At 40.5% G+C, this 24,771-nt stretch overlaps 1 protein-coding gene across 1 annotated transcript in view; it reads right to left on the bottom strand.

Moving 5' to 3' along the window:
- Window positions 1-7,796: 7,796 nt before the first annotated feature.
- scn4ab (sodium channel, voltage-gated, type IV, alpha, b) overlaps window positions 7,797-24,771 on the bottom strand; it is a 40,241-nt gene continuing 23,266 nt past the window's right edge. Inside the window, exons 16-31 of the mRNA XM_034712243.1 lie at window positions 24,207-24,563; window positions 22,224-22,422; window positions 21,857-22,128; window positions 20,471-20,579; window positions 20,226-20,380; window positions 18,562-18,735; window positions 18,329-18,451; window positions 16,630-16,914; window positions 14,683-14,736; window positions 14,458-14,595; window positions 14,262-14,366; window positions 13,872-14,142; window positions 11,297-11,918; window positions 11,063-11,207; window positions 9,260-9,337; window positions 7,797-8,870 (exon numbers count right to left, since the gene is read on the bottom strand). Of these exons, the coding sequence (XP_034568134.1) occupies window positions 8,508-8,870; window positions 9,260-9,337; window positions 11,063-11,207; window positions 11,297-11,918; window positions 13,872-14,142; window positions 14,262-14,366; window positions 14,458-14,595; window positions 14,683-14,736; window positions 16,630-16,914; window positions 18,329-18,451; window positions 18,562-18,735; window positions 20,226-20,380; window positions 20,471-20,579; window positions 21,857-22,128; window positions 22,224-22,422; window positions 24,207-24,563 (3,450 nt within the window). The 3' untranslated portion in view covers window positions 7,797-8,507. The remainder of the gene's footprint in view (window positions 8,871-9,259; window positions 9,338-11,062; window positions 11,208-11,296; window positions 11,919-13,871; window positions 14,143-14,261; window positions 14,367-14,457; window positions 14,596-14,682; window positions 14,737-16,629; window positions 16,915-18,328; window positions 18,452-18,561; window positions 18,736-20,225; window positions 20,381-20,470; window positions 20,580-21,856; window positions 22,129-22,223; window positions 22,423-24,206; window positions 24,564-24,771) is intronic.

Consider the following 24,771-nt stretch of genomic DNA (forward strand, 5'->3'; position numbering starts at 1 on the left):
GTCAAATTGAACATTAACACTTTAGCATTTAGATTAAACATTCTATGTATAAAATTTAACATTTTGAATGTAATATTTCAACATTTAGATTAGACATTCAATATCTAAAATTTAACATTTGTAAAGTTAAAATCTAACATTAAAACTTAAAAAATTTAGATTAAAGATTCAATTTTTAAGATTTAACATTTTAATGTTAAGATTTAACATTAAATATTTAAAATTTGGCATTAAATATTTAAAATTTGGCATTTTAATATTTTAAATGTAACATTCTAATATTCAGATTAAACATTCAATATTTGAAATTTAGCATTTTAACGTCAAATTGAACATTAACATTTTAGCATTTAGATTAGACATTCAATATTTGAAATTTAACATTTTAAATGTAACATTCTAATATTTAGATTAAACATTCAATATCTAAAATCTAACATTTTAAAGTTAAAATGTAATATTAAAAATTAAAACATTTAGATTAAACATTCTATATTCAAAATTTAACATTTTAACATTCAATATTTAAAATTAAATATTTAAAATTTGGCATTTGAATATTTTAAATCTAACATTCTAATATTTAGATTAAACACTCAATATTTAAAATTTAGCATTTTAACGTTAAAATGTAACGTCAAACATTTTAACGTTAAAATTTAACATTTAACATTTGAACATTTAGATTAAACATTCTATGAATAAAATTTAACATTCTAACATTTAGATTAAACATTCAATATTTAAAATTTAACATTTTAACGTCAAGATTTAACATGAAACATTTAGATTTACCTGATATTATCTGAAGTGACCACTACTAAGTGACTTTGCATCAGGTCAGGTCTCAAGTAGGTGTTACTGTACTGTCTCAGTTTAATAAGTGGATTTGTCTGGACCAGGTCTGGACAGGCACACCTGTTCTTGGAGGATTTCTTCACAAGTTGTTCCTCTTCTTTTAAAATATTAAGTCTGCAACAGTCCCTCTTTGTTTTTATGTTTCAGCTCCAGACTGAAATGCTCCTCTCTCTGCAGTTTGTGGTTTAGGGTCTGTGTGAATGGAACAGGGTGTAAGTGGCCAGCAGGGGGCGACATCTTCACACAGTCTGAGTGAAGTTACAGCAGAGAGAGTTCAATCAACAACAGGGACTCTACTGTTGACATGAATGTGTTATTAGTAATTCAACTTTTAATTCATGTTTGGCCCCTCACTGTCTGATGATGTTTGTCAAATAATTAGTCAAACCTTTGTGTGGAGCGCTGAAATGTCTCAATCGGTTTATTTAATTACAGTTAAACACCAAGTGTGCGCCGGTCTGCAGCGAGATTCCCTCTGAAACATTCAATGACTGAAACAAGAAACTCAAAATGTGCGCTTGGAGCATGTGTGTGTTCGTGCCCGTGTGTGTGTAAGTGTGTGTGTGTGTGTGTGTGTGTGTGTGTGTGTGTGTGTGTGTGTGTGATGTAACGCTCGGTTTGTCAGTTGTGTTGGCAGCTGTTGCTCTTCTTGTCTTTCTCTTTGAACTTTGGCCGTTTCGATCGGACAACAGCTGCTGCTGCGCTGCCTCCGAGCCAGGCAGGAGGTGGAACCAGAACCCAGGATGTGTAGGAGAAAGGCGCACAGGTGGAGAGGTATTAACATGCACAGGGTTCAAGGATGGACACTTTTATAGGATTATAATATAAATAGGCTTGTGGTATGAAGGGATGAAGGTGAACGAGTGTAAAGGAGTAAAGAGAATGAGGTGTACAGGTGTAAATGTGTTCAAATGTAAAGGTTACAGCTGTGGGGGATGTTCAAGTATTAAGTTGTACAAGTGTTAAGTGTGAAGTTGTACACATGTTAAAGTGCACATGTGTAAAGTTTGGAGTTATGAAGGTATTTCAGTGTTTATGAGGTGCAGGTTGTAAAGTTGCACACACTGAAAATAGCAACATTTTGCCACATTCAGCTCTAATATTAAAATTAAAATCAATCAATCAATCAAACTTTATTTGTACAGCACCAAATCACAATGTTATCTGAAGGCTCTTTACAAACAGAGCAGGTCCAGACTGTACCCATCTGACAGACAGGACTCAGTCTGATCTCAACAGGCAGAAACCTCCAGCAGGACCAGACTCATGTTAGACACACATCTGCTGAGACCGAGTTGGAGAGAGGGATAGAGGGAGATGAAGAGAGAGAGAGAGAGATGATGGTGGTGAGATGGATAGTAGTAGTTGTAGCAGCAGCTGGAGTCTGGCACGTCCACAGCAGCAGAGATCCAGAGGAACCTACGAGACAAGGGAGCTCAGGGACTCCAGAAAGGTCTATGGTTAGTAACTTTAAAGGGACAGGAAGAGTTAAAGGAAGTGATAGGCAGAGAGAGGAGAGAGACATTGTGTCAGTTCCCTCAGCAGTGTGGTGAGAATTTTGTAAGTCACTTTGTTTTATCACATTTTGAGCAAAACTGGTGAGCTTCATCATATTTATTTTTGTTTTTAAAAATGTAAGATAATGTTAAATGTTGAATGTTAAATATAAACGAACGATTATATCTGTAACTTTTATATTTAACATTTATATTTAACATTCAACATCTTAAATGTTACATTTTACCATTTAGATCAAACATTCAATATTTAAAATGTAACATTTTAATGTTAAGATTTAACATTAAACATTTTAAATTCAACGTTTTAACATTTAGATGAGCATTCAATATTTAAAATTTTACATTTTAATGTTAAGATTTAACATTAAACATTTTAACATTAGTTTAAATATTCAATATTTAAATTTTACATTTTAATGTTAAGATTTAACATTAAACATTTTAACATTAGTTTAAACATTCAATATTTAAAATTTTACATTTTAATGTTAAGATTTAACATTAGACATATTAAATTTAACATTGTTACATTTAGATTGAGCTTTCAATATTTAAAATTAAACATTTTAATGTTAAGATTTAACATGAAACATTTTAACACTATAAGATTTAGTTTAAACATTCAGTATTTAAAATGTAACATTTTAACGGTAAGATTCAACTTTAAACATTTAAAATGTAACATGAACGTTAACATTTAACATTATATATATCGAATATAACATTTAGATTACACATTCAATATTTAAAATTTAATATTTTAACATTAAGATTTAACATTAAACATTTTAAATTAAACATTTTAACATTTAGATTAAACCTTCAATATTTAAAATTTAACGTTAATATTTAACATTCAAAATTTTAAATTTAACATTTAGATTAAAGTTCCAATTCTTTCAGTTCTTCTAATTTAACAATTTAACATTAAGATTTAACATTAAACAGTTAGATTTAACTGTTATCTGAAGTGACTACTACTAAGAGACTTTTAAGAATTTGCACCATGTTTTCCAACATTTTAGGGGTAAAATGTTAAGAAATGTTGCTGCTATTTTCAGTGTGTGCAACTTCATAATTGTCGTCCCACAGATGTTCAGGTGTGCAGTGTAAAAGTAAAAGGGTTCAAAGGTGTACAGGTGTATGGTGTGTATGTATAGGTGAGAAGATGCACAGTTCTACAGTGTAAATGTACAAATGTCCACAGGTGTGTTGGTGTTGCATTCAGGTACACTTGAATAATAACAACAGAAACATAATCAGGAGTTTGAAGCTTTAATACCCTTTTCCAATGAGCAGCCTGACGACTCTGACACTCATCAACCAACCACAAAAAGTGTTGACTGCTTAGCAACAACAAGTTTGACAGACTTAAGGGCCTGTGTCCACTGACAGCATTTCTTTGATGCACTGGGGGTGCCTATTGTCTAAACAAACCCCAATGCAGCTCAGTGTTTTCAGCGCTCAGCATCCTAAGCACATAAACACTCATCCTTGCACTCAAGGGGCTTTGCTGGAAATAGAACACCACCCAATCATCTGTGTTGCTTTAAAACCAATTATAATCAAGAGGGGGGAAGGTCTTATCACATCAACTTCACAACATTGAAGGAGGATTTACATCCATACATTATGTTTTTTTCTTCAAATTTCCTCGAGTGATTTAAAATAGACTAGATAGAAGAATAAGTGCTACAAATCAGAGAAGTGCTTTGAAATTGGAGGTGTTGGTGCTACTAGTGCAAAAACCTCTTCCAGTGGACACAGGCCCTAAATTCTTTAAGTAAGAAGATGAAAAAATGATGTTTCATCTGAACAAATACTTACTACACAGATTCAATAATTATCTTAAAGCATATTTTATAAGCTCAATTTTATATTAAGTGATATACAAGACTTCATAGAAAAAAAATACATGAAATAATAAAGAAATAAAGAGAGGAGATCAAGAAAGAAAGAAATTGCTTCAGATGTGTCAATAATTGATCACTTGGCAAGAGCACACAAGAGACACTAATTGAGCCTCCCCTCAGCATCACGGTGTAGTTCTTAAAGAAATAAAATCCCCATCCCATAAAAAAAATAATTTGAGATAAAGAGAATTCAATTGAGGCAGCCTTCTGCTTTTCATCATAACTTCAATGTCAAATAATTCAATTTTCAACACTACTGTGTGATCACACCTTAAAGGATCTTACAATACTCCAGCAGGTCTTGATCACAAATGGAGAATAACACAACACCCACACTCGGACTCGTTAACATTTGACAGCACACCTGTCAGTCAGGGTTCAGGGTTCAGGGTTCAGGGTTCAGGGTTCAGGGTTCAGGGTTCAGGGTTCAGGGTTCAGGGTTCAGGGTTCAAACCAATCTAAGAACCCATCTGTGATTGTCTGAAGGTAATCCTCCTGCCAACACATCCTCTGCCAACTCAAGCAACTCGAGAAGCGACCATGTGTTCGGATCAAAATGGTGAGGACCGGTTTTGAATCTGTCACCATCATACAATAGCGGGGGCGTCGTTTTGGAGGAGCCCCGAGGGGACGAGGGGAGGGGTTAGACAGAGTCCTGAAGACATGCTACATTCAAATTCATGCTAGTTTTCCGAGATTACCAACCCTAGCTTTAAGCGGGGGACAGGAGGGATGTCAGCTGTGTTTGCATGCAGATATCTGTTCATAGAGATAAAGAAATCGTCATCAGATTACCGCTGATGTTAGCTGAGAAGTCATTACGACAGATTGTGTTCTGCCTGTTTTCCTGATATCCTGCTGACACTTGATTTGTCATTAATACTCAGACTACAGGCAGAAACCGAGCGGCAGCCTCCTGCTGCGAGGATTGAGTCCAATGCGGAAGTGTTAAAAACTGCAGTTCCACAAGTGTCCACTTGAGGCTGGCTCCAGAAGTACAGGAAACCACATACACACCAATTCAAAAAAGCCGATCTTTACAGCAGAAATAAACATGTTTACGAGGGGTGAATTTTTTCATAACGTGGAAATTTCAAAGATATTGAGATTACAAGTTTTCCATTATGAGAGGCACAGCTGACTTGATTGACAGGAGGGAACACTGTAGCTGTTGGCGAGGAGGCTCAAAGCCCGCCTCTTTACCTCACACTCACTCTACAGCAGTTATGTTGAGTTCAGTATTTCCAATATGGCTGCCGCCGCCGATTGGCCTCAAAACAGAGCTTCAGAAACATTAGAGGCCACATTTTTTAAAACATGTTTACAGCCTGGTACAAGAAACTGCTCTCACTGCACCTTCATTCTTCTAGTTTTAAGTACATTTTTTACATGACTCATCCGTTTCGATTGTATCAGGGCTAGGAGTTCAACATATTCAGGCTGAACGAAGGGAGTTGCTGTTTTGACTGATACCTGGAAGTATTATAGCTTTTTGTCAGGTGGCCCCAAGTGGCAATCTCTGGCCGCGAGAATTAGAGCCAATGCGGAAGTGTTAAAAACTGCAGTTCATCGAGTGTCCACTTGAGGCTGGCTCAGGAAGTCCCGGAAACCACATACACACCAATTCAAAAAAGCTGATCTTTACAGCAGAAATAAACATGTTTACAGTCTGGTACAAAAAACGAGTGTAGTCTGGATAGCTCATTTCTTGATCGGCACACACTGTACGGGGTGTGAATTTTTTCATAACAAGGCCACCTCAAAGATATTGAGATTTGGAGAGGTGCATCTGACTTGATTGACAGGAGGGAACACTGTAGCTGTTGGCGAGGAGGCTGAAAGCCCGCCTCTTTACCTCACACTCACTCTACAGCAGTTATGTTGATTTCAGTATTTCCAATATGGCTGCCGCCGATTGGCCTCAAAACAGAGCTTCAGAAACATTAGAGGCCACATTTTTTAAAACATGTTTACAGCCTGGTACAAGAAACTGCTCTCACTGCACCTTCATTCTTCTAGTTTTAAGTTAATTTTTTAAATGACTCATCCGTTTCGATTGTATCAGGGCTAGGAGTTCAACATATTCAGGCTGAACGAAGGGAGTTGCTGTTTTGACTGATACCTGGAAGTATTATAGCTTTTTGTCAGGTGGCCCCAAGTGGCAATCTCTGGCCGCGAGAATTAAAGCCAATGCGGAAGTGTTAAAAACTGCAGTTCATCGAGTGTCCACTTGAGGCTGGCTCAGGAAGTCCCGGAAACCACATACACACCAATTCAAAGAAGCCGATCTTTACAGCAGAAATAAACATGTTTACATGTTTGTAGTCTGGATAGCTCATTTCTTGATCGGCACACACTGTACGGGGTGTGAACTTTTTCATAACAAGGCCACCTCAAAGATATTGAGATTTGGAGAGGTGCATCTGACTTGATTGACAGGTGGGAACACTGTAGCTGTTGGCTAGGAGGCTCAAAGCCCGCCTCTTTACGTCACACTCGCTCGAAAGCCGTTATGTTGAGTTCAACATTTCCAATATGGCTGCCGCCGCCGATTGGCTTCAAAATAGCGCTCCAGAAACAGATGTGTGACGTCACGGATACTACGTCCATTATTTATACAGGCTCTGACAGGAACCAGAACACCTCCCGTACCGAACAACGGGCCCTTCCTACAGATTCCACATTCTTTAACAGATTCTGTAAATACAGATTACATCTGAACAGTTGGATGATATTAAAACCTGTTTGTGTGAAGTAATCAGTCCCTCCAGGAAGCTGCGGTTTCGCGATCTCGAACTATTGACGCAAATTCAACCAATCAGAGCGATTTCTGCGCGGCCTTTGCAATTTTATACAATCACCGCAATTTTCCTAGCAAATTTGACCAATCACCTTAACCTCAGCCCCTGTACGTCATCGGTTTCAAAATCAATCTCACTTCCTTGGAACATAAATGTAAGTCCTCACTTGATCGGCACTTTTCAACAGCAAAACACGCACGGAGCGGTGAAGAGTGAGGACAGCAGGCAGGACATGTGACCATGACAACGTTGTTATTTATAGATTGAGGGGCTCAGTGTTAGCTTGGTCTCTACCTGCAGCAGGTGTGCTTTATGAACCAGCTCTCCTCACCTCCATGCATCTGTCTCATCTTCATTGAGGATTTTTACCCCCCGGTGTGCGTGAGTGACAAAGACACAACCGGGGGACGTCTGTTTAATATTTGAGGTTTGACGTTGTTGCCGTGGTTACCGTAAAAAGCTCCCGTCTACAGCTTGATTGAATCCAGTTTGGTGAAACATCAGACACATTCAGTAAGTTTTGATCAACTCCTTGTTGAAAGATGCAGATGCATCTCAGAGTGCCGTGAACTGACTGTCTGTCCAGTGCGCCTGTCACTGCAGGTGCATTCAAGGACCGTCGTAAATGTGCAATACAGTCCTATCATGGCATTTTACTGTGAATGAAGAGAATCAAAAAACAGTTACAGGGGTCACATCAAGAATGTTTTCTAAACACAACTGTAATTTAGTATATTTACTTGACACTGAGATGCTATTGGGGAAAAAAATCCCCCCAAAATCGCAACTTTCACTGCAACTTTTTCAAAAAGCTGTCACAAAATCAGGCTTTTTGGGCCGCAACAATCACAAAAAAAACCCTGGGAAATCCTGGAGGGACTGAGTAATGATCAGAAACAGTAAGGATACGACTGCTTCATGTTGGACTTTAAGGAGGTAAATCCCCCAAAACTGTCCCAGGAATAGTTTGCTTAATCTGAAGCAGCTCTGATTGGCTGCTGACTGGCCCATTCTTGGCTCTCATTGGCTCGATGGCCTCGACATCACAGCAGTGTAAGCGTCGAGTGGGTTGGCGTTGTGAAGGACTTTTGAGTTAAACTGCTTTCTGTACTATAAATAGGTAAGGTTAGTATCATGTACATGAGATCTAGAAACAAAAAACAGCATAGCGCAAAAATGAAAAATAAAGATGCAATAATAAAATGTTTTCAGTGCAAAGCCAGAAGACGAAGAGCACAGAATCCACTCTCAGTTTATGGAAACTTGCAGTAGATTTTTATCACTAACGTTGGATCGGTAGCGTTCCCTCATCAGATACACAGTCGTCTCTGCTGCGATCTGTCGCTCCTCTGCCGAGTCCTCGCTCCTCTCACAGGAGAACACCTCACAAGTGGCGGGAGAACATGTTGCGCTCGTCAGACAATGGACTCCTTCAGGTCCTCATCAAGTAGGACGTCGAGGGTTCTGAGGGGAGGGGCGGCGCGAAGGAGAAACTCGCTCTGCAGCTCCACCTGGGCGGGAGGATCCTCACCTGAGACACACGGCTTCTCGGTCTCTTCCCCGTCTCCATACAGTTGACCAATCCGTTTGTAGAGATGTCCTTCGCTCTCTGGTAGCGGCGCCAGGTCTCGCCGGCCCTCGGTTTTCTCTCTGTATTTGTATGACGCCAGTTTGACCGTTCTTTGCAGGAGGTGTTTCCTGTACGCTCTCTGGATCACTGAGGCTGCCACCTCTTCCTGTTTCCTCCTCAAAGTGCTGCTGATTGGCTCGTAGGACACCTGTAAGTAATACGTTTGGGGACTTGAGTTTATTTTTTCAACATGAGACAAACATAGAAACAGATATCGTCTGCATACAGTGTAAAGATGTGTTCTACTAAGGGACAGATTCAAGCTGTTTGATTTGGGGGAAACTTTCCTTTTTATATTCACTCCATTAAATGTCTAGAGTCAAATTGTCTTCAGTTGTTGAGAAAATTCTAATCTAAGACATAGAGAGAACAAATATAGATTCCCAGGGATTAACTGGAAGTTTAGAACCTGGATTTTTACAAGTTACTCCAATCAAAAATAACTTCATACGACTGAAGTGAGAATAAATATGGATCAAGATAAACTCTTGGTTAGACAAAGCAGAGGTCAAACTATAGAAGAGAAGAGAATAGAACCTTGGAGGGGTTGTTGGCCATGAACTTCTCCTCCATGCTGGCTTTGAGAGCATCCATCTCTCCTGATTCACCCAGAACCTGCACAGTGTGAGAGTTAGGATGAGTCATTGCATACATTTCACATCAAACATAACGCAACACCGGGGAGCCATTTTTGCTCAGTTGGTAGAGCGGGCACCCCATGTACAGATGTTATCAAAACTGTAAACTAAACTGCGACAAATCAGATATCATCATCATCAATCCCAAATCCCTCACCACAGCCACCCAAAACTTCTCCCTCACATTTGATGACACCACTCTGACTCCATCAACTCATATTCAAAACCTTGGTGTAATTTTTGACACAAACCTCACCTTTGAAAAGCATGTCACTAACCTAAAAAACATCGCCTGACTCCGCCCATTACTCTCCTTCCCTGCAGCTGAAACCCTGATCCATGCTTTCATCACCTCCAGAACTGACTACTGTAACAGCATCCTATACAGCTCATCATCCAAAGTCCTCAATTAACTCCAGTACATCCAGAACTCAGCTGCCAGTCTACTCACTCACTCCCGTTCCCGTGATCACATCCCCCCTGTCCTCCAAAACCTCCACTGGCTTCCTGTCCCCAAACGCATTCACTTCAAACTCCTCCTCCTGAGCCCTCCATCACCTGGCCCCCCTCCTATCTCACTGACCTGCTTCACCCTGCTCTCTGCTCCTCCAATGAAAACCTCCTCTCCACATCCTGTAGGACCAAGCACCGAACCTGGGGCGACAGGGCTTACTCCATTGCTGCCCCTTGCCATCTGGAACTCCATCCCACCTCAAAACTCCCCTCTTCAGACCTGCTTTAACTCTTAATGTTTTCATATCCACTGTGTTTATATTTTGTGTCTTTTTTCTATTTGTGAAGTGTCTTTGAGTTTTCTGAAAAGCACTATATAAATAAAATGTAGTATTATTACTTTTATTATAGTACTCATCACACTGATAGGAGGAATGATTCCTGGTCCTGACATGGTTTAGTGCTGGGGTCTTCAACTAACATTTACAGATGTCCAGTAAGGGAACATTTCTTGAAGCAAAGGTCCGAAAGATCAGTGATGGACTCCCCATCCCCATTGGGTGGTGGATGCCCCCCAAATGTGTTCCACATTGGCTCTTTTAATAAGTGACACAGTTTCTGAACATATGAGATACACAGGTTGGTTGCTTCCGTGGGAAGTATGAACAGAAATGAGTCTGTACATTCCGAATGAACGTCTCTTTTATGGAGAGGGACATTTGTTCCTTATTTTTTAACATTCTCAAGCACAGTCGTCTGTATCGCTTCCTTTCTCCGTCTCACTCCTCTGTGAGATATCTCCCTTTGTTTTCTCGAACTTCATCACTATCTTTCTTTTTCTTTCTACCGTCTTCTCACGTGTAACTTGCCTCTAACTCTCTCATCTGTCTGATCTGTATAGTCGTAATGTTTACCATCTGGACTCCACAGACTTGATTGGCTGAGCAGTATCACGTGGGATGGCTTGACTTGCATGGTCTGTCGTTTCCTCATCTGCAAAACCACTATTAAATCAGATCCATATGGGTCCATATGGGACGGCTTCTTTGTCCAGACTCGGACCGCGACCCCTGGTTTAGTGTATGCCCCACTCTCTCCTCCCACAATTCCTCTCTCTCTCTCTCAAGCTATCTAATAAAGACTGCAAGCCCAAAGAGAAATGTAAACAACACAACATAACACACAATAGTACAATTTATAAAAACAAGGCTCACATGATCTCACCCAACCTGTGATCAGGTGAGTTTACCTGTGCAGTGAGGGCAAGCAGTATGTCCAGACAGTGGATCTTGTCTCCAGGAACCAGTGGCAGATCCATGTGGATCAGTTTGATTGTGTTTGGTTTGGGAATCTTCAGAGGATCCTTCAGAGTGTCACAAAAATCAGAGAGCTTGCTGTGGAACACAGAAAAGAACATGAACACCAGGGAGTCAGATCAGGATCCATAACACCACACCACACCACACAGATAGTCTGGACTCACCTGTACTGGATGAACTGGGAGGCGTCTGGATCAAACTTCTCCCAGGTTTCGTAGAACATTTCAAAGTCGTCCTCACACAGCGGGTCGGCGCTCTCCTCTGTTGCCACGTTAAAGTTCTCCAGGATGATGGCGATGTACATGTTGACCACAACCAAGAAGGACATGATGATGTAGGTGGTGAAGAAGACAATACCCAAGCCTGGGCTGCCACAGTTCCCTCTGACCTGGGACCCTGGGTTCTCTATGTTTGGGTCACAATCTGGCGGCGTGTTCATGATGGGGCTCAACAGACCGTCCCATCCGGCTGATGTGGTAATCATGAATAAACAAATCATGCTGTTCCCAAAAGTCTCAAAGTTAAACATGTCGTCAATAATCTCCTCTTTCTTCACGTACGCAAAGTTAGACATGCCGAAGATGGAGAAGATGAACATGATGAGGAAGAGGAGGAGGCCGATATTGAAGAGGGCGGGAAGAGACATCATCAAGGCAAACAGGAGGGTCCGGATCCCCTTAGCTCCACGGATGAGTCGAAGGACTCGGCCGATACGTGCCAGTCGGATCACACGGAAGAGTGTGGGGGAGACAAAATACTTCTCTATGATGTCGGCAAGGAGGAGGCCTGCAGGAAGGAGAACAGGAAGAATCGTGAAACATATTTGTCTGGGGCGCTGTTGGCCTGGCGGTCTAAGCGCCGGCCCCATATCAAGGAGGGGTGCAACGATGCACAAAATCCAGTTCGGTTCGATCGATTTCGATACAGTAAAAGACAAATTTCCATGCCTTTTTTTTTTACTTGTAGTTTATTGAAATTACCAACATTTGACTCAGCTCAAAAGCAACCTTATATCTGCCGTAGGGGTGACCCCAAATAGTTGAATATTGGATGATTCGTTCTAACAAGCCTTAGTCGACTGCCAATCTCATAGTTGAATATTTGCATATGAAACGTGGATCATTCCATTCAAACCATGGGGGTGCTCAATGTCTAATTTTACATTATTTTCCTGTTTCCTGTAAAAATAGTGTCTCATATATCCTATTGTGATATAAATATAGACTTATTGAATGTAATTCTGAGAACAGCTCTTGAAGTGTTAAATCTCCTTAAAGTGGTAATTAAATCTCCCCTGGTAATTAAAGGTGGACTCTCCCATTTAGCGGGACCTGTGGAGCAGACGTACCTCAGCTGGCCTTTAAATCTTTCTACGTTCATGGTAGCTCAAAATGTCTGGAAGTAAAACTTCAGTTGATCCTAAAAACTAGTGATGAAGATGAGGAGCAGCTTCATGAAGAGGGCTGTGAGATCAAGGATTACCGGACCACACAAAAACTGTACGGGGCCAAAAGAACCAGGAGGGATACCCCAAAGCTGTCTGAAGCCTCAAAAACAATCCACAGCATCCCATCCACCTCCACGCCATCAGAGAGGATATTCTCAAAGACAGGATTTACAGTCAACAAAGACAGGAGCGCACTTCTGCCCGTACACACGATGGTTTTCCTCACGTACAATTTGAAAAGACTCAAGCGGACAAAGACGTGATGAAAGACTGTTTTAAAAGGTTCTGTTAAGAGATTTACGTGACCAGCTTGGACTGAATGAATGTGGGAGGAGAGCGCAGTTCAGTGGACCTGCACTCGACAATGCAGTCCAGAGGGGTGGAGCGCAGATCCTCTGAACTTTCAGCACAGAGCGCCTCGTCAGAAGTTGATCAAATGAATACATAAAATTGCGTATTGTTTGCTTAATAGGGCATACTGAACCGTGACCACTGTATCGAACGGTTCCATACAGATACACGTATTGTTGCATCCCTAACATCAAGGGCTTTAACCCTCATCACAGAGGTCGTAGGTTCGTTTCCAGACTAGACAGTTTGCTGCATGTCCTCCCCCTCTCTCTGCTCCCCACATTTCCTATCTTTCTTCAGCTGTCCTGCCCATTAAAAGGCAAAAATGCCCAAAAATCTATCTTCACAAACACATTTATCTTTCCCTGAGTAAGGGTGGGTGTGAGAACTGTGCAAACTTCTTATCATCTGCCAGCACTTTGTGTTCTTTCAGGATATGATAAGAGGTAGCAGCACATTGAGAGAAACATCTTCAAGGTGATTCTGCCCAGCAACTTGTGACTGATTTTTGTGCAAACCCAATGAAATATTATCACGCCCTTTGTAATACGATCACGCCTATGCTTTCAATAAAACAGCTGAGCAACAGAGGAGACTTTGAAGATGATCGACCACGCTTTGTGGTGAACATTGGATCAGTCTTCCCTTTTGCAAAAGCGAGCTAATAGCTGAAAAAGTTGTCCGTGTGTTCCTTGACTCTGCTGTGACGATTCTTGGACCTGACAGTGGGTTAGTATAAATCATCGGCCAGACACAAAGACGCAAACTCTTGCATCCTGAATGTTCAATTAAGTTCCTTTTTCCTCGTGTTTCACACTATGGAGGATCGTTTGCTCCTTGAATTAGAAATAAAATGTTTCGCCCAATTGAAATAAATGTTCACACAATGACATCACCAAATCACATTGATGACATCACTAGACATGGATCAGCCAGCTCACCAGCGATGGACAAGATGACGACCACAAAGTCAAAGATGTTCCAGCCCACGGCGAAGTAGTGGTGCCGCAGCGCGATGATCTTCAGAGAGCACTCTGCGGTGAAGACCACGATGAAGACCAGGTTAACCCTGTACAGGAGGAGTTCTACCTCTGCACTCTGCTCGTCCGTCTCCACCATCATGGTCACCATGTTGAGGCAGATCAACACCATGATGAAAATGTCGAAAAACTGTTGGGTGACCAGGTCGAAGACCAAACCCTGGAACTTATTCTGCAGCAGCAACAGAATCAGAGGACACGGGTGATGTTAGCTCAAAACAAGCTCTAGTCTTACCTGAACCATTAACAGGTTTCTGACGTTGAGGAAGTCGGACAGGTAAGTGAACTCACGTCAGGCCGTGGGACCGGTTTCTGAGGTTTTTTGGAGCCCAGTTTTTTCATGGCATTGTAATATTTCTTCTGCTCTTCAGTCATGAATAGATCTGTTCCCCCCATGTGAAGACAGAAAAAGAAACGGATTACTCAAAGGACGAAGAGAAAGAATAATTGTAATAAAAATGACGTCTGTGTTTGTGTTGAAACATATCTTAGCTTTCTGCTGGTTGAAGTTGTCGATGATGACTCCGATGAAGAGGTTAAGGGTGAAGAAGGAGCCGAAGATGATGAAGCAGACGAAGTAAACGTACATGTACAAATTTGCCTCATACATTGGCTGAGACTCCACCTACAAACACAGTACAGTGAACAAGGTAACCAGAAAAGAGCCCTGATAAAAGTGCCATGTTACAAATGTATTGTTTGGTGTACTGACGTCTCTTGAATCCACAGCTGCGTACATGATTGCCATCCAGCCCTTAAATGTGGCCTGAAAGAAAACAGACTTGGTTTTAATGTAGCTACAGATAAATACAAAGAGTTCCTGACCATTAAGTCTGTTTTAAATCGCTCTGCATGCTTAATATTTGCTTTTATATTAAGAACAATTAAAATCAATGGAAAGGAATTCTGTCCCAGCATTAGCAGTAGCTCCAGAATTTAAATTTGTGTCCTTGAAAATATGAATCTGATTAGTTTCTCCTCCACGGCTGTTGTGGAAAAACAGAGGTTGGAAATCTCTCCCCTCCTTGATGTTGATTAGTCATTGAGGAAAAAATGCAAACAGTGGACACAGGCCCTTATTCTTAACTTGACTAATCGTCAACTTGTTTGTTGACTTGAAGTTTTTCCTTCCAACTGGACCCCTGGTAGGTCTCCATGAATAGATTTTAGACTTTAGACTTTATTGTCCCCTTGGGGGAATTCTTTTCCACAGCACCTTTCTGCATTTCCACAGACATAGACAAACACAAGAACATACACTGCAGGCTCAGCAAACTGTCCACAAAGACATCAACACACAGACAGAGTTGTGTGATTCAGCGAGGCCTTTTCTTCAGGCTCGCTATAACAGCAGGGATCAGGCTCTTGCCGAGGCGAGCCCTTCTGCACCTCAGAGCTCTGTACCTGCGTCCTGAGGGGAGTGGGGTGAGGTAGGTGTTTAGTGGATGTGTGACGTCCTGTTCTATTGAGGTTGCGATGCATATAATGGCCCTGTGGTTTAAATCTGTGAGGTTTGGTTTGGGGAGATCGATTATTTTAGAAGCTGTGGTGGTGATGCGTGTGAGTTTGGCCTTGTTTTTAACAGACAACATGTTGGAGAAGCAGGTGGAGCAGTACAGGAGGATGGATTGAGTCATGCTTTGGTGTAGCAGCAGAAGGAGACGGGGGGCAACATAGAGTCCTTTTAGTTTACGGATGGCTGACTGTCTTTGATGGCTCATTTTTTGAATGTCACTGGGGTGCTGGTTGAAAGTGAGTTGAATATAGAGTGCAGCATAGACATGCTCTTTAAAGTGACTTGAGATAACATGGGTCATCAATCAATCAATCAATCAATCAATCAATCAATCAATCAATCAATCAATCAATCAATCAATCAATCAATCAATTTATAAAACGCTTTTCATACAATGGCATTGTAACACAAACCCGCCCCACAATCCTTCAGGTTAAGAACACAATATATGCAACAACAATAATAATAACTATGAAAATAAAATAAATAAATAAATGAAAAATAAAAAAGAAGTTGCTGAACGAACTGAGGAAACGCTCTCATGAAACACTGGAGGAAACTTAAGATGTTAAAACTCAACACAAGAAATTAAACTCACCAAAATAAAAAAGATTTCTAAAATAATAAAACAATGAAATATTAAACCATTACCAGAAAATAAGGTGCTATACTTAAAATAAACAAAAAAAAGTGACTAAAATTTGAACTTGATAATAAATAAACAAATAAATAAATAAACAAACAAACAAATAAATAAAGATGAATAAATAAATAAATAAATGAATAAATAAATAAAATAAAAAGTGACTAGAATTTGAACTACATAATAAATAAATACATAAATAATAAATAAATAAATAAATAAATAAATAAATAAATAAATAAAATAACATAAAAAGTGACTAGAATTTGAACTAGATAATAAATAAATAAATAAATAAATAAAAGAAAAATAAATAAATAAGTAAAGATGAATAAATAAATAAATAAATGAATTAATAAATAAATTAATAAATAAAGTAAGGTGAAATAAAACTGTTAGAATTAAACTCAGTAAAAAGCGAGACTTAAAAGGTCGGTCTATTTGGCACCATGCAAAGAAAAACCTGATTGACATTGAATATGTTGAGAGGTAGGACTCACGATTTGCAGCAGCGACAGGTATCCCAGTCCCACGTTGTCATAGTTGACCTTAACATTCTTCCAGCGGACCTCGGTGAAGTTTTCCTTTATCAGGGCCAGACACTCCGTCTTGTTGTTGACTTCTTCTGGGCTAAACATCTCCTGAGACGTCTCATTGTAACAGAAATAAAACTTCCCCGCAAACAAATTCACTCCCATGATGCCGAAGATCAGCCAGAAGATCAGGCACACCAGCAGGACGTTAAAGATGGACGGGATGGCTCCAACCAAGGCGTTCACAACCACCTGCAGACGGGGACAGAGAAGTAAAGAGGTCTATGCAAGAAAATCAACATCTGGAAGGAATACATGATGTGCCTGACAAAGATAGGAAAAGAGTTCTACTATCATCCAACTGGGAGAAAGTTTCCTTGATCTTTGCATGAAGCAACATACATCTCTCCTGTTTCAATGGTGCAGGGAGCAATAATAATAATAATCAAAGCCGCAAGCGTCAATGAACGGGCCCTCGCACACCTGTAGCCGCCGCCTACGTGAGCCACCGCCACATGTAAACCGCCACCTGATATTTGCCACCACATGATGTGAAAGCAAGATCTGAGAGTATATACTGGCTCAGGTGGTGCAAATGTTCCAAGTTTTTGGCAGATTGCCAAGAAAACCTCAAACTTCAGAGTGTGCCACGCCCACAATTTTAGTCTGAACAGAATTCCTTTAACAATAATTTAATCGTCAATATGTCGGCTATAGAATGTGCCTTGTTTGGACTGAAGCGGAGAAAAACCCTAGGAGGAGCTCTCAAAAGTATGCACCCTTATTTGGGCGTCATTCTTCACATTCAAAGCTGTATGTGCGTTTGATGCCACGCCTGCCACGCCTGCCACGCCTGCCACGCCTGCCACGCCTGCCACGCCTGCCACGCCTGCCACGCCTGCCACGCCTGCCACGCCTGCCACGCCTGCCACGCCTGCCACGCCTGCCACGCCTGCCACGCCTGCCACGCCTGCCACGCCTGCCACGCCCACAATTTTAGTCTGAACGGAATTTGTTCTGAGAAGAACCCAAATGGGAGGGAGTAAAATCAGTAGAAGAGTCTGGATCTGTAATACCTATTTTTGACCGAGGCAGTTTCAGGGCCGGTTCGGAGCCGGCGCTCAACTGAGAACTGGTTTTGTTCGTGTTTGGACTGCGAGAGAACCGGCTCCTGGCTGGGAAAACCGGTTCCAGAGCGGCTCCAACTCTTTGCTGGTCTAGAACCACGAACCACGAACGTCAGGGGCGAGGGGCTTGGGTTGCCGTGATCAAAAACACAAACCAAACATGTTTCCTCCATTGTCCTGCAGGGAAGAAATAAGAGACTGATGGATTCCAAGGCAAAGCAGTTGTAGGACGAGGAGACAAGCTGCCATTGTCCGCCATCGTTGTTGTTGTTGTTGTGAGGGAAAGTTTGCTCTAGCGCTGCTGGGAAAAGCGGTCACGTAAATCTGACGCCATGACGTTCCTCGAGCAGTTGGAAAAACAAACGGGTGCCGTGTTGGTTCGGGAGTTAAATACAACCCGGTTCGCATTGGTCCAAAAGAGGTATAATACTAACCTCTAATGTAGCACAAATTCAAGACAGATAGAGAGACAGGAAGGGGAGGAGAGACAGGTAGTGCTCAGGGGAGACAGTGGAACAGACACTGGAAACCTGTCTTACCCTCATGCCCTCGAAGCGAGACAGAGCCCTCAGGGGTCTCAGAGCTCTCAGAGTCCTCAGAGATTTGATGGCTCCCAAGTCAGAGTATCCCAGGATGTTGGCTGTCAGAGACACCAGAGATACCTGGAAGACATACCACACCTGGTGAGGATATGACATGACACCACAGCTCCACCACCTGAAGCAAACAGCCCTCCTGACGTTGGGTCAGTGCAGTGTATCAAGGTTCTTACATCGACAATGAGGAAGTCGAGCCAGCACCAGGCGTTGGTGAAGTAAGTCTTGAATCCGTAGGCGCACCACTTGAGACACATCTCTATCACGAACACGTAGGTGAAGACCTGGTCAGCGTACTCCAGGATGATCTTTATGGCACGCCGTTGCTCCAGGTTGATGTCCTCAAAGGCCTGTTCACATACAGACTTAAGTCAACACCGGACCTCAATGATCGTCTCATGTTTGATCAGTTCATTATACTAACTGTAATAATAACTTTATTTATAAAGCACCTTTAAAAACACATTTTTAAACAGTGCTTTGAGAAACAAAGCATGGTTGGAATGACAAAGTCAACTTTTTGACAGACAGGGAAGAATTTTAACAATGCAAAACAGAATACAGGGCAAGAGGTTGAAAAGAATACATGTAAATTAAACAGAATGAAGTGGTGAGACAATACACCAATAAATCACTGTTTAAGAGGATAAATAAAATAAAAAAACATAATTACATAAATAAATAAAAAATAAATAATAATAAATAAATAAATTAAAAAAAACATAAATTAATAAATTAATAACAATTAATTAATTAATTACAAAATATAAATAATTAAATATATAAATAAATAAATACATAAATAAATTAATAAATAAATACACAACTAAATACATAAATAAATAAATACATAAATAAATAAAAAAAGAATAATTAAATAAAAGCATTAAAAGGACAATATAAGAGGTTTTCAGAACAAGAGGACGCCATCACATTGAGGAAATTAGAAAAAATGAAAAGGGAAAAATTAGGAACATTAAAATAATATATGAAAAAAACCAAATCAAATTAAATTGAAAAAAATTAATTAGTTGGATTAAAACTAAAAATGATAATGAAATAGAAGTAAAAATAGTTAGAAGGATGAAGTCACATAAAAGCAAGTCTGTAAAAATGGGTTTTAAGAAAAGATTTTAAAGATGTCACTGACTCTGTGAGCCTTATCTCCTCAGGGGGGTCGTTCCAAAGTCGAGGGGTCCTCATGGAGGAAGCTGATCCCCTTTGGATTTGAGTCTTGACTTTGGAACGACCCAAAATTGCCCCACCTGAGGATCTAAGGCCGTGAGATGGCTTGTAATTTCTTAGCATTTCTGCAATGTAGTTTGGGGCGAGACCCAGGCGGGCTTTAAAAGTGGAGTCAGTAAAATCTTAAAATCTAAAACACAGAGGAAGCCAGAGGAGAGAAGAGAGGACAGGAGTGATGTGATGTTGGGCTAGAGAGTAATTATGTTACCTGTGCACGGCGGCCATGTTAGTAGTCAGACTGTCACCCATTGTTGTTGTCCTCTGATGCCATGTCAGCCTTGTTAGTATCCCTATCAGCCCTTTGCTGTCTGCTTTATCATCTTCACAGGTTAGTTTTCACAATGCAACCTGCTGAGTCATGTGAACAGATGAAATGGACCAATCAGCATGCAGGACGATGAAGCAGCTGGTGACTCGGACAGGACTCGGACTCGAACACTGAGGACTGGGGACTCGCCTCAGACTCGAGGTTTGGTGACTCGACTACAACACTGATGTGAAGCAGCTGTTTGTGACAGGCAGAAGTTGAACTCCCAAACATTGCATGGTGCTTCAATAATCTGTGACGTTATACAGTGAAGGGAGAATTGTTTACCAGCGCTCCACTGCTCAACAGGATCATGAAAATGATGAAAGTCTCAAAGTAGTTATGTTCTACGATGGAGAAGCAGGTTCTCCTGAAGATGTACCACAGCTTCCCTCTTCCCTGGGACGTGTCTACGTTCAGGAATGGGCAGCGTTGAAAACACTCTGAAATACAGACACAAGATAGTTGAATAAAAACCTGATAGATAAGAGAGGCCTCCATAGGACTGGGTGTGTGTTAGTGTGTGTTTATACTGTCAGTGTAGCAGTCCACAGGTAAGTTTGCATCCTGTTCCTCATCCTCTTCTTCCTCCTGGACTTCTGGAAGTCTCTGTACGGTGCTGCAGATCGACGAGTCATCACACTGAATAAACACATCCAGCAGATTGTAAAGTAAGACACCAACAGCTTGTTGTTCATGTTCAGGTTTCTGTGCTCCTATTCTTTGTCAGGTTCACATTCAGAATCCTGCTTGAGTTTGTGTTATTTAACATTTCTGAGTTAATATTCAAGGAACTGGTTCTGTTTGTGATTACATTCATTTTTGTGCTCACACTCATAATTGTGTTCTTTTATAATTACTACTATTATCATTATCCTAATAATAATAATAATTATTATTATTATTATTAATAATGTATTTATTTACTTATTGATATTATTTATTTATTAACTATTTTTTATTTATTTACTTATTGATATTATTGTATATTTTTTTTATATTTTTTTATCGTTATTGCTTTTTTTTTGCCTTTAACATTTATCTATTTACCAAATATTAACCTATTCTAGTTTCACAGACTTTTAATTTTCTTTCTTTCTTTCTATTTATTTATTTATTTATTTATTTATTTATCTATTTACCTTCAATTTATTTATTTATTTTTCTTTAATTTATTTATTTTTATATATCTTTATTTAATTAATAAATCAATTAATTTATATTGTATTTGTTTATTTATCTTATATTTATTTATTTATTATTTATTTATCTATTTATCTTTAATTTTTTAATTTTTTATTTATTCTTTATTTTGTTTATTAATTTTTGTTATTGGACAGCAGTTTGTTATACAGAGCATTAACATATACAAGAGATAATAATGTTAATTATCTCTGCAGGCCTCCAATTAATTTTTTACTTTGAATTATTATAATTTATTTGTACAAAATGTTTAATTGTTTTACATTTATCTTTTGTATGTTATGTGTAAAAATTCAAATAAACACATCTTTGAAAAAAATTAAAAATAAAATAAATAATTGTGTTAATGTCAATATTCTTTTTTACAGTGTATGTTTTTGGATTAATCGGCATAATCACGTTCATATTCCATCATTGCCTCCATTCACTGGTTTCATGTTCATTCCAGGATTCATTTTAAGATTGTATTGTTTGTTTTTAAATTTTGTTTTTTAAAATATCTAATTATTATTTATGTCTGCCCATGTCACTTTAGTGGCTCTGTGTGTTTGTGCTAAAATGTGTTGTTGTTATTTGTATTTCTGCAGTACTCTGCACTTTTAACCAAATGACTACTTTTTTAATTGGATTGATATCTTCATGAAATATTAAACTTAAATAAAACAGCTTACTTTGTATTGTTTTTCTTTCTCCCCTTCCTCTTCATCGTCTTCCACCTCCTCCTCTCCCTTATCCTCCTCCTCCTCTTCCTCCTCCTCTTCCTCTTCTTCCTCCTCCTCCTCATCATCATCATTATCCGGGGTCTCAAAGTCGGACTCCCCCTCAGCAATGGGGACCCTCAGGGACGTGATGCTGTGGTAGTTGCTTGTTAAGAGGTTGTCATGGTGAAAGTTGTGGGCTTCGTTGTCTGGCGCTGTCTCGTCCGGGGTCACGTAAGTCAAAGCCAAGACCTCCTTAGTGGGACTGTTGTCTTCCTCTATGCTGACCTCTGATGCTGAAGTTAAGAATGGGAAACCTTTATCAGACGATCTGTGATTCATTGTCCCAAAAAACATGAAATTCAACTCATTTGTCCGGGCTTACCATTTTCGCCTGGATTGACGTGGTCTTTCTTTCCCATCAAAACCCAGATATGTCCTAGGAACCAGGCCTTGGTCCAGGCTACAGCTCTATCGATCCGGTTTATAGCGATCTGCAAGTTGTTTTCTCCTTCTTCTTCTGTAGCAGACAGATTATCACCGCTGAATGAGCTCAGCAACAAGGCCAGGAACAGATTCAGGACCTGAAAGAAGACCATGAATAGATTAGAAACCTAAAACAAGACCAAGGGAAGATTCAGGACATCTAACAGGGTAAGGAACAGACCAGACCAGCATCAGATTTAAACCCTGAAGATCACAAGGAACAAATGTGGGACCTAAAAGAAGACATGGACTTGTAAGACTCCTGAAACAAGTTCCGGAATTTAAGACCTGAAACCAGACAACGATCAAGAACAATTCAGAGACTTTAAACAAGATCAGGAGCAGGCTGGGGACTAGAAACAACACCAGAACCAGTTCAAAGATGGTTTCAAAACCAGCAACAGATTCAGGACCTAAAAGAAGACCATGAACAGATTAGAAACCTAAAACAAGACCAAGGGAAGATTCAGGACATCTAACAGGGAAAGGAGCAGACCAGACCAGAATCAGATTTAAGCCCTAAAGATGACAAAGAACAATTTTAGGACCTCAAAGAAGACAAGGACTTGTAAGACTCCTCAAAGAAGTTCAGGAATCTAAGACCTTGAACCAGACAAAGAGCAGGAAAAGACGGTAAAAGGATCAGGGGTGCAGGCTGGGGACTAGAAACAACACCAGAACCAGATCAAAGCTGGAATCAAAACAAGCAACATATTCTGGACCTTGAACTTGACAAAGACTTAAGCCTATACCAACATCAAGATTAGGAGTAGTTTAGAGACCTTAGGATCAGGAACAATTTGGTGCTTAAACAAGTTTGAGAGAAGGTTGCAGACTAGAACAACCACAGAACCAGTTCAAAGCTGGCATGAAAACCACCAGCAGATTATGGACCTTAAACAAGATCGAGAGAAGGCTGGAGACTAGAAACAACACCAGAACCAGTTCAAAGCTGGAATCAAAACCAGTAACAGATTCTGGACCTTAAACAAGATCGTGAGAAGGCTGGAGACTAGAAACAACCACAGAACCAGTTCAAAGCTGGCATGAAAACCACCAGCAGATTATGGATCTTAAACAAGATCTAGAGAAGGCTGGAGACTAGAAACAACACCAGAACCAGTTCAAAACTGGCATGAAAACCAGCAACAGATTCTGGACCTTATACAAGATTGGGAGAAGGCTGGAGACTAGAAACAACACCAGAACCAGTTCAAAACTGGCATGAAAACCAGCAACAGATTCTGGACCTTAAACAAGATCGGGAGCAGGTTGCAGACTAGATAAAACACCAGAACCAGTTCAAAGCTGGAATCGAAACCAGCAACAGATTCAGGACCTTGAGCTTGACAAAGACTAAAGCCTGTTCCAACATCAAGATCAGGAATAGTTTAGACACCTCCTCAAACAATTCCAGCTGGAGACTCAAAACAAGATTTAAGAAGGCATGGATCAGTTTCAGAAACAAGACCATGTAGGAGCCAAACAATCTCAGCAATGCAATCAAAACCTGAAACAAGACCAGTAACAGGTTTGGGGAAACCATCAGCAGGTTGTTAAAGATAGTTGCCAACCAGTGAGTTTAGTTTTCCATCTGTCAACAGGACGTTTGTTCCTTGTCACTTTAGAAAATTGTGAACTCAGCTTGGGTCTCATCCACAGAATCCCCCAGAGCTGTGTACCAGCTTTGATCTTAGCGCCTAACGAGATAACTTATCATTTTAAATCAGATCATTAAAAACACATCATCAAAGCTGGCTTGACTTGGCCAGGAGATTTAAGAGCTGTGCCCTGGATCCTGAATCTGGATCTATTTTTAGCCCCTGCTTGTCTGCTGGATTAGCGGCACACTGAAACAGGCTCAGGTCAAAGCACAACTCACCACCAGGTTTCCGATGACCATAACCATCATGAAGACAATCAGACACATGGCCGGACCCGCGACCTCCATGCAGTCCCACATGGTCTCAATCCACTCTCCACACAGGACTCTGAAGATGATGAGGAAGGCGTGGAAGAAGTCGTACATGTGCCAGCGAGGAAGCTCGCAGTCCAGCGAGATGCGACACACGCAGTCTTTGTAGCTCTTTCCAAACAGCTGCATGCCGACGACCGCGAAGATGAAGACGATGATGGCCAGGACCAGAGTCAGGTTCCCCAGAGCTCCCACCGAGTTCCCGATGATCTTTATCAACATGTTGAGGGTTGGCCACGATTTGGCGAGCTTGAACACTCGCATCTGGACACGAGGAAGGCAGGGAGAGGGGAGGAGAGACAGGTAAGGAGACAGGCAAGGAAACAGGTGTACACTTCTGGAAGCAATCAGGTACACAGACAAGGGGACAGCTATACAGACAGGAAGCAAGAAGAAGGGAGAAAGGTGGGTAGACAGGAAGGAAAACTAGTGAGGACATTGGAAGATAGGTAAGGAATCAAACAGGAAGACA

Source organism: Notolabrus celidotus, chromosome 20 (assembly GCF_009762535.1).
Source record: "Notolabrus celidotus isolate fNotCel1 chromosome 20, fNotCel1.pri, whole genome shotgun sequence".
Lineage (NCBI taxonomy): Eukaryota > Metazoa > Chordata > Actinopteri > Labriformes > Labridae > Notolabrus > Notolabrus celidotus.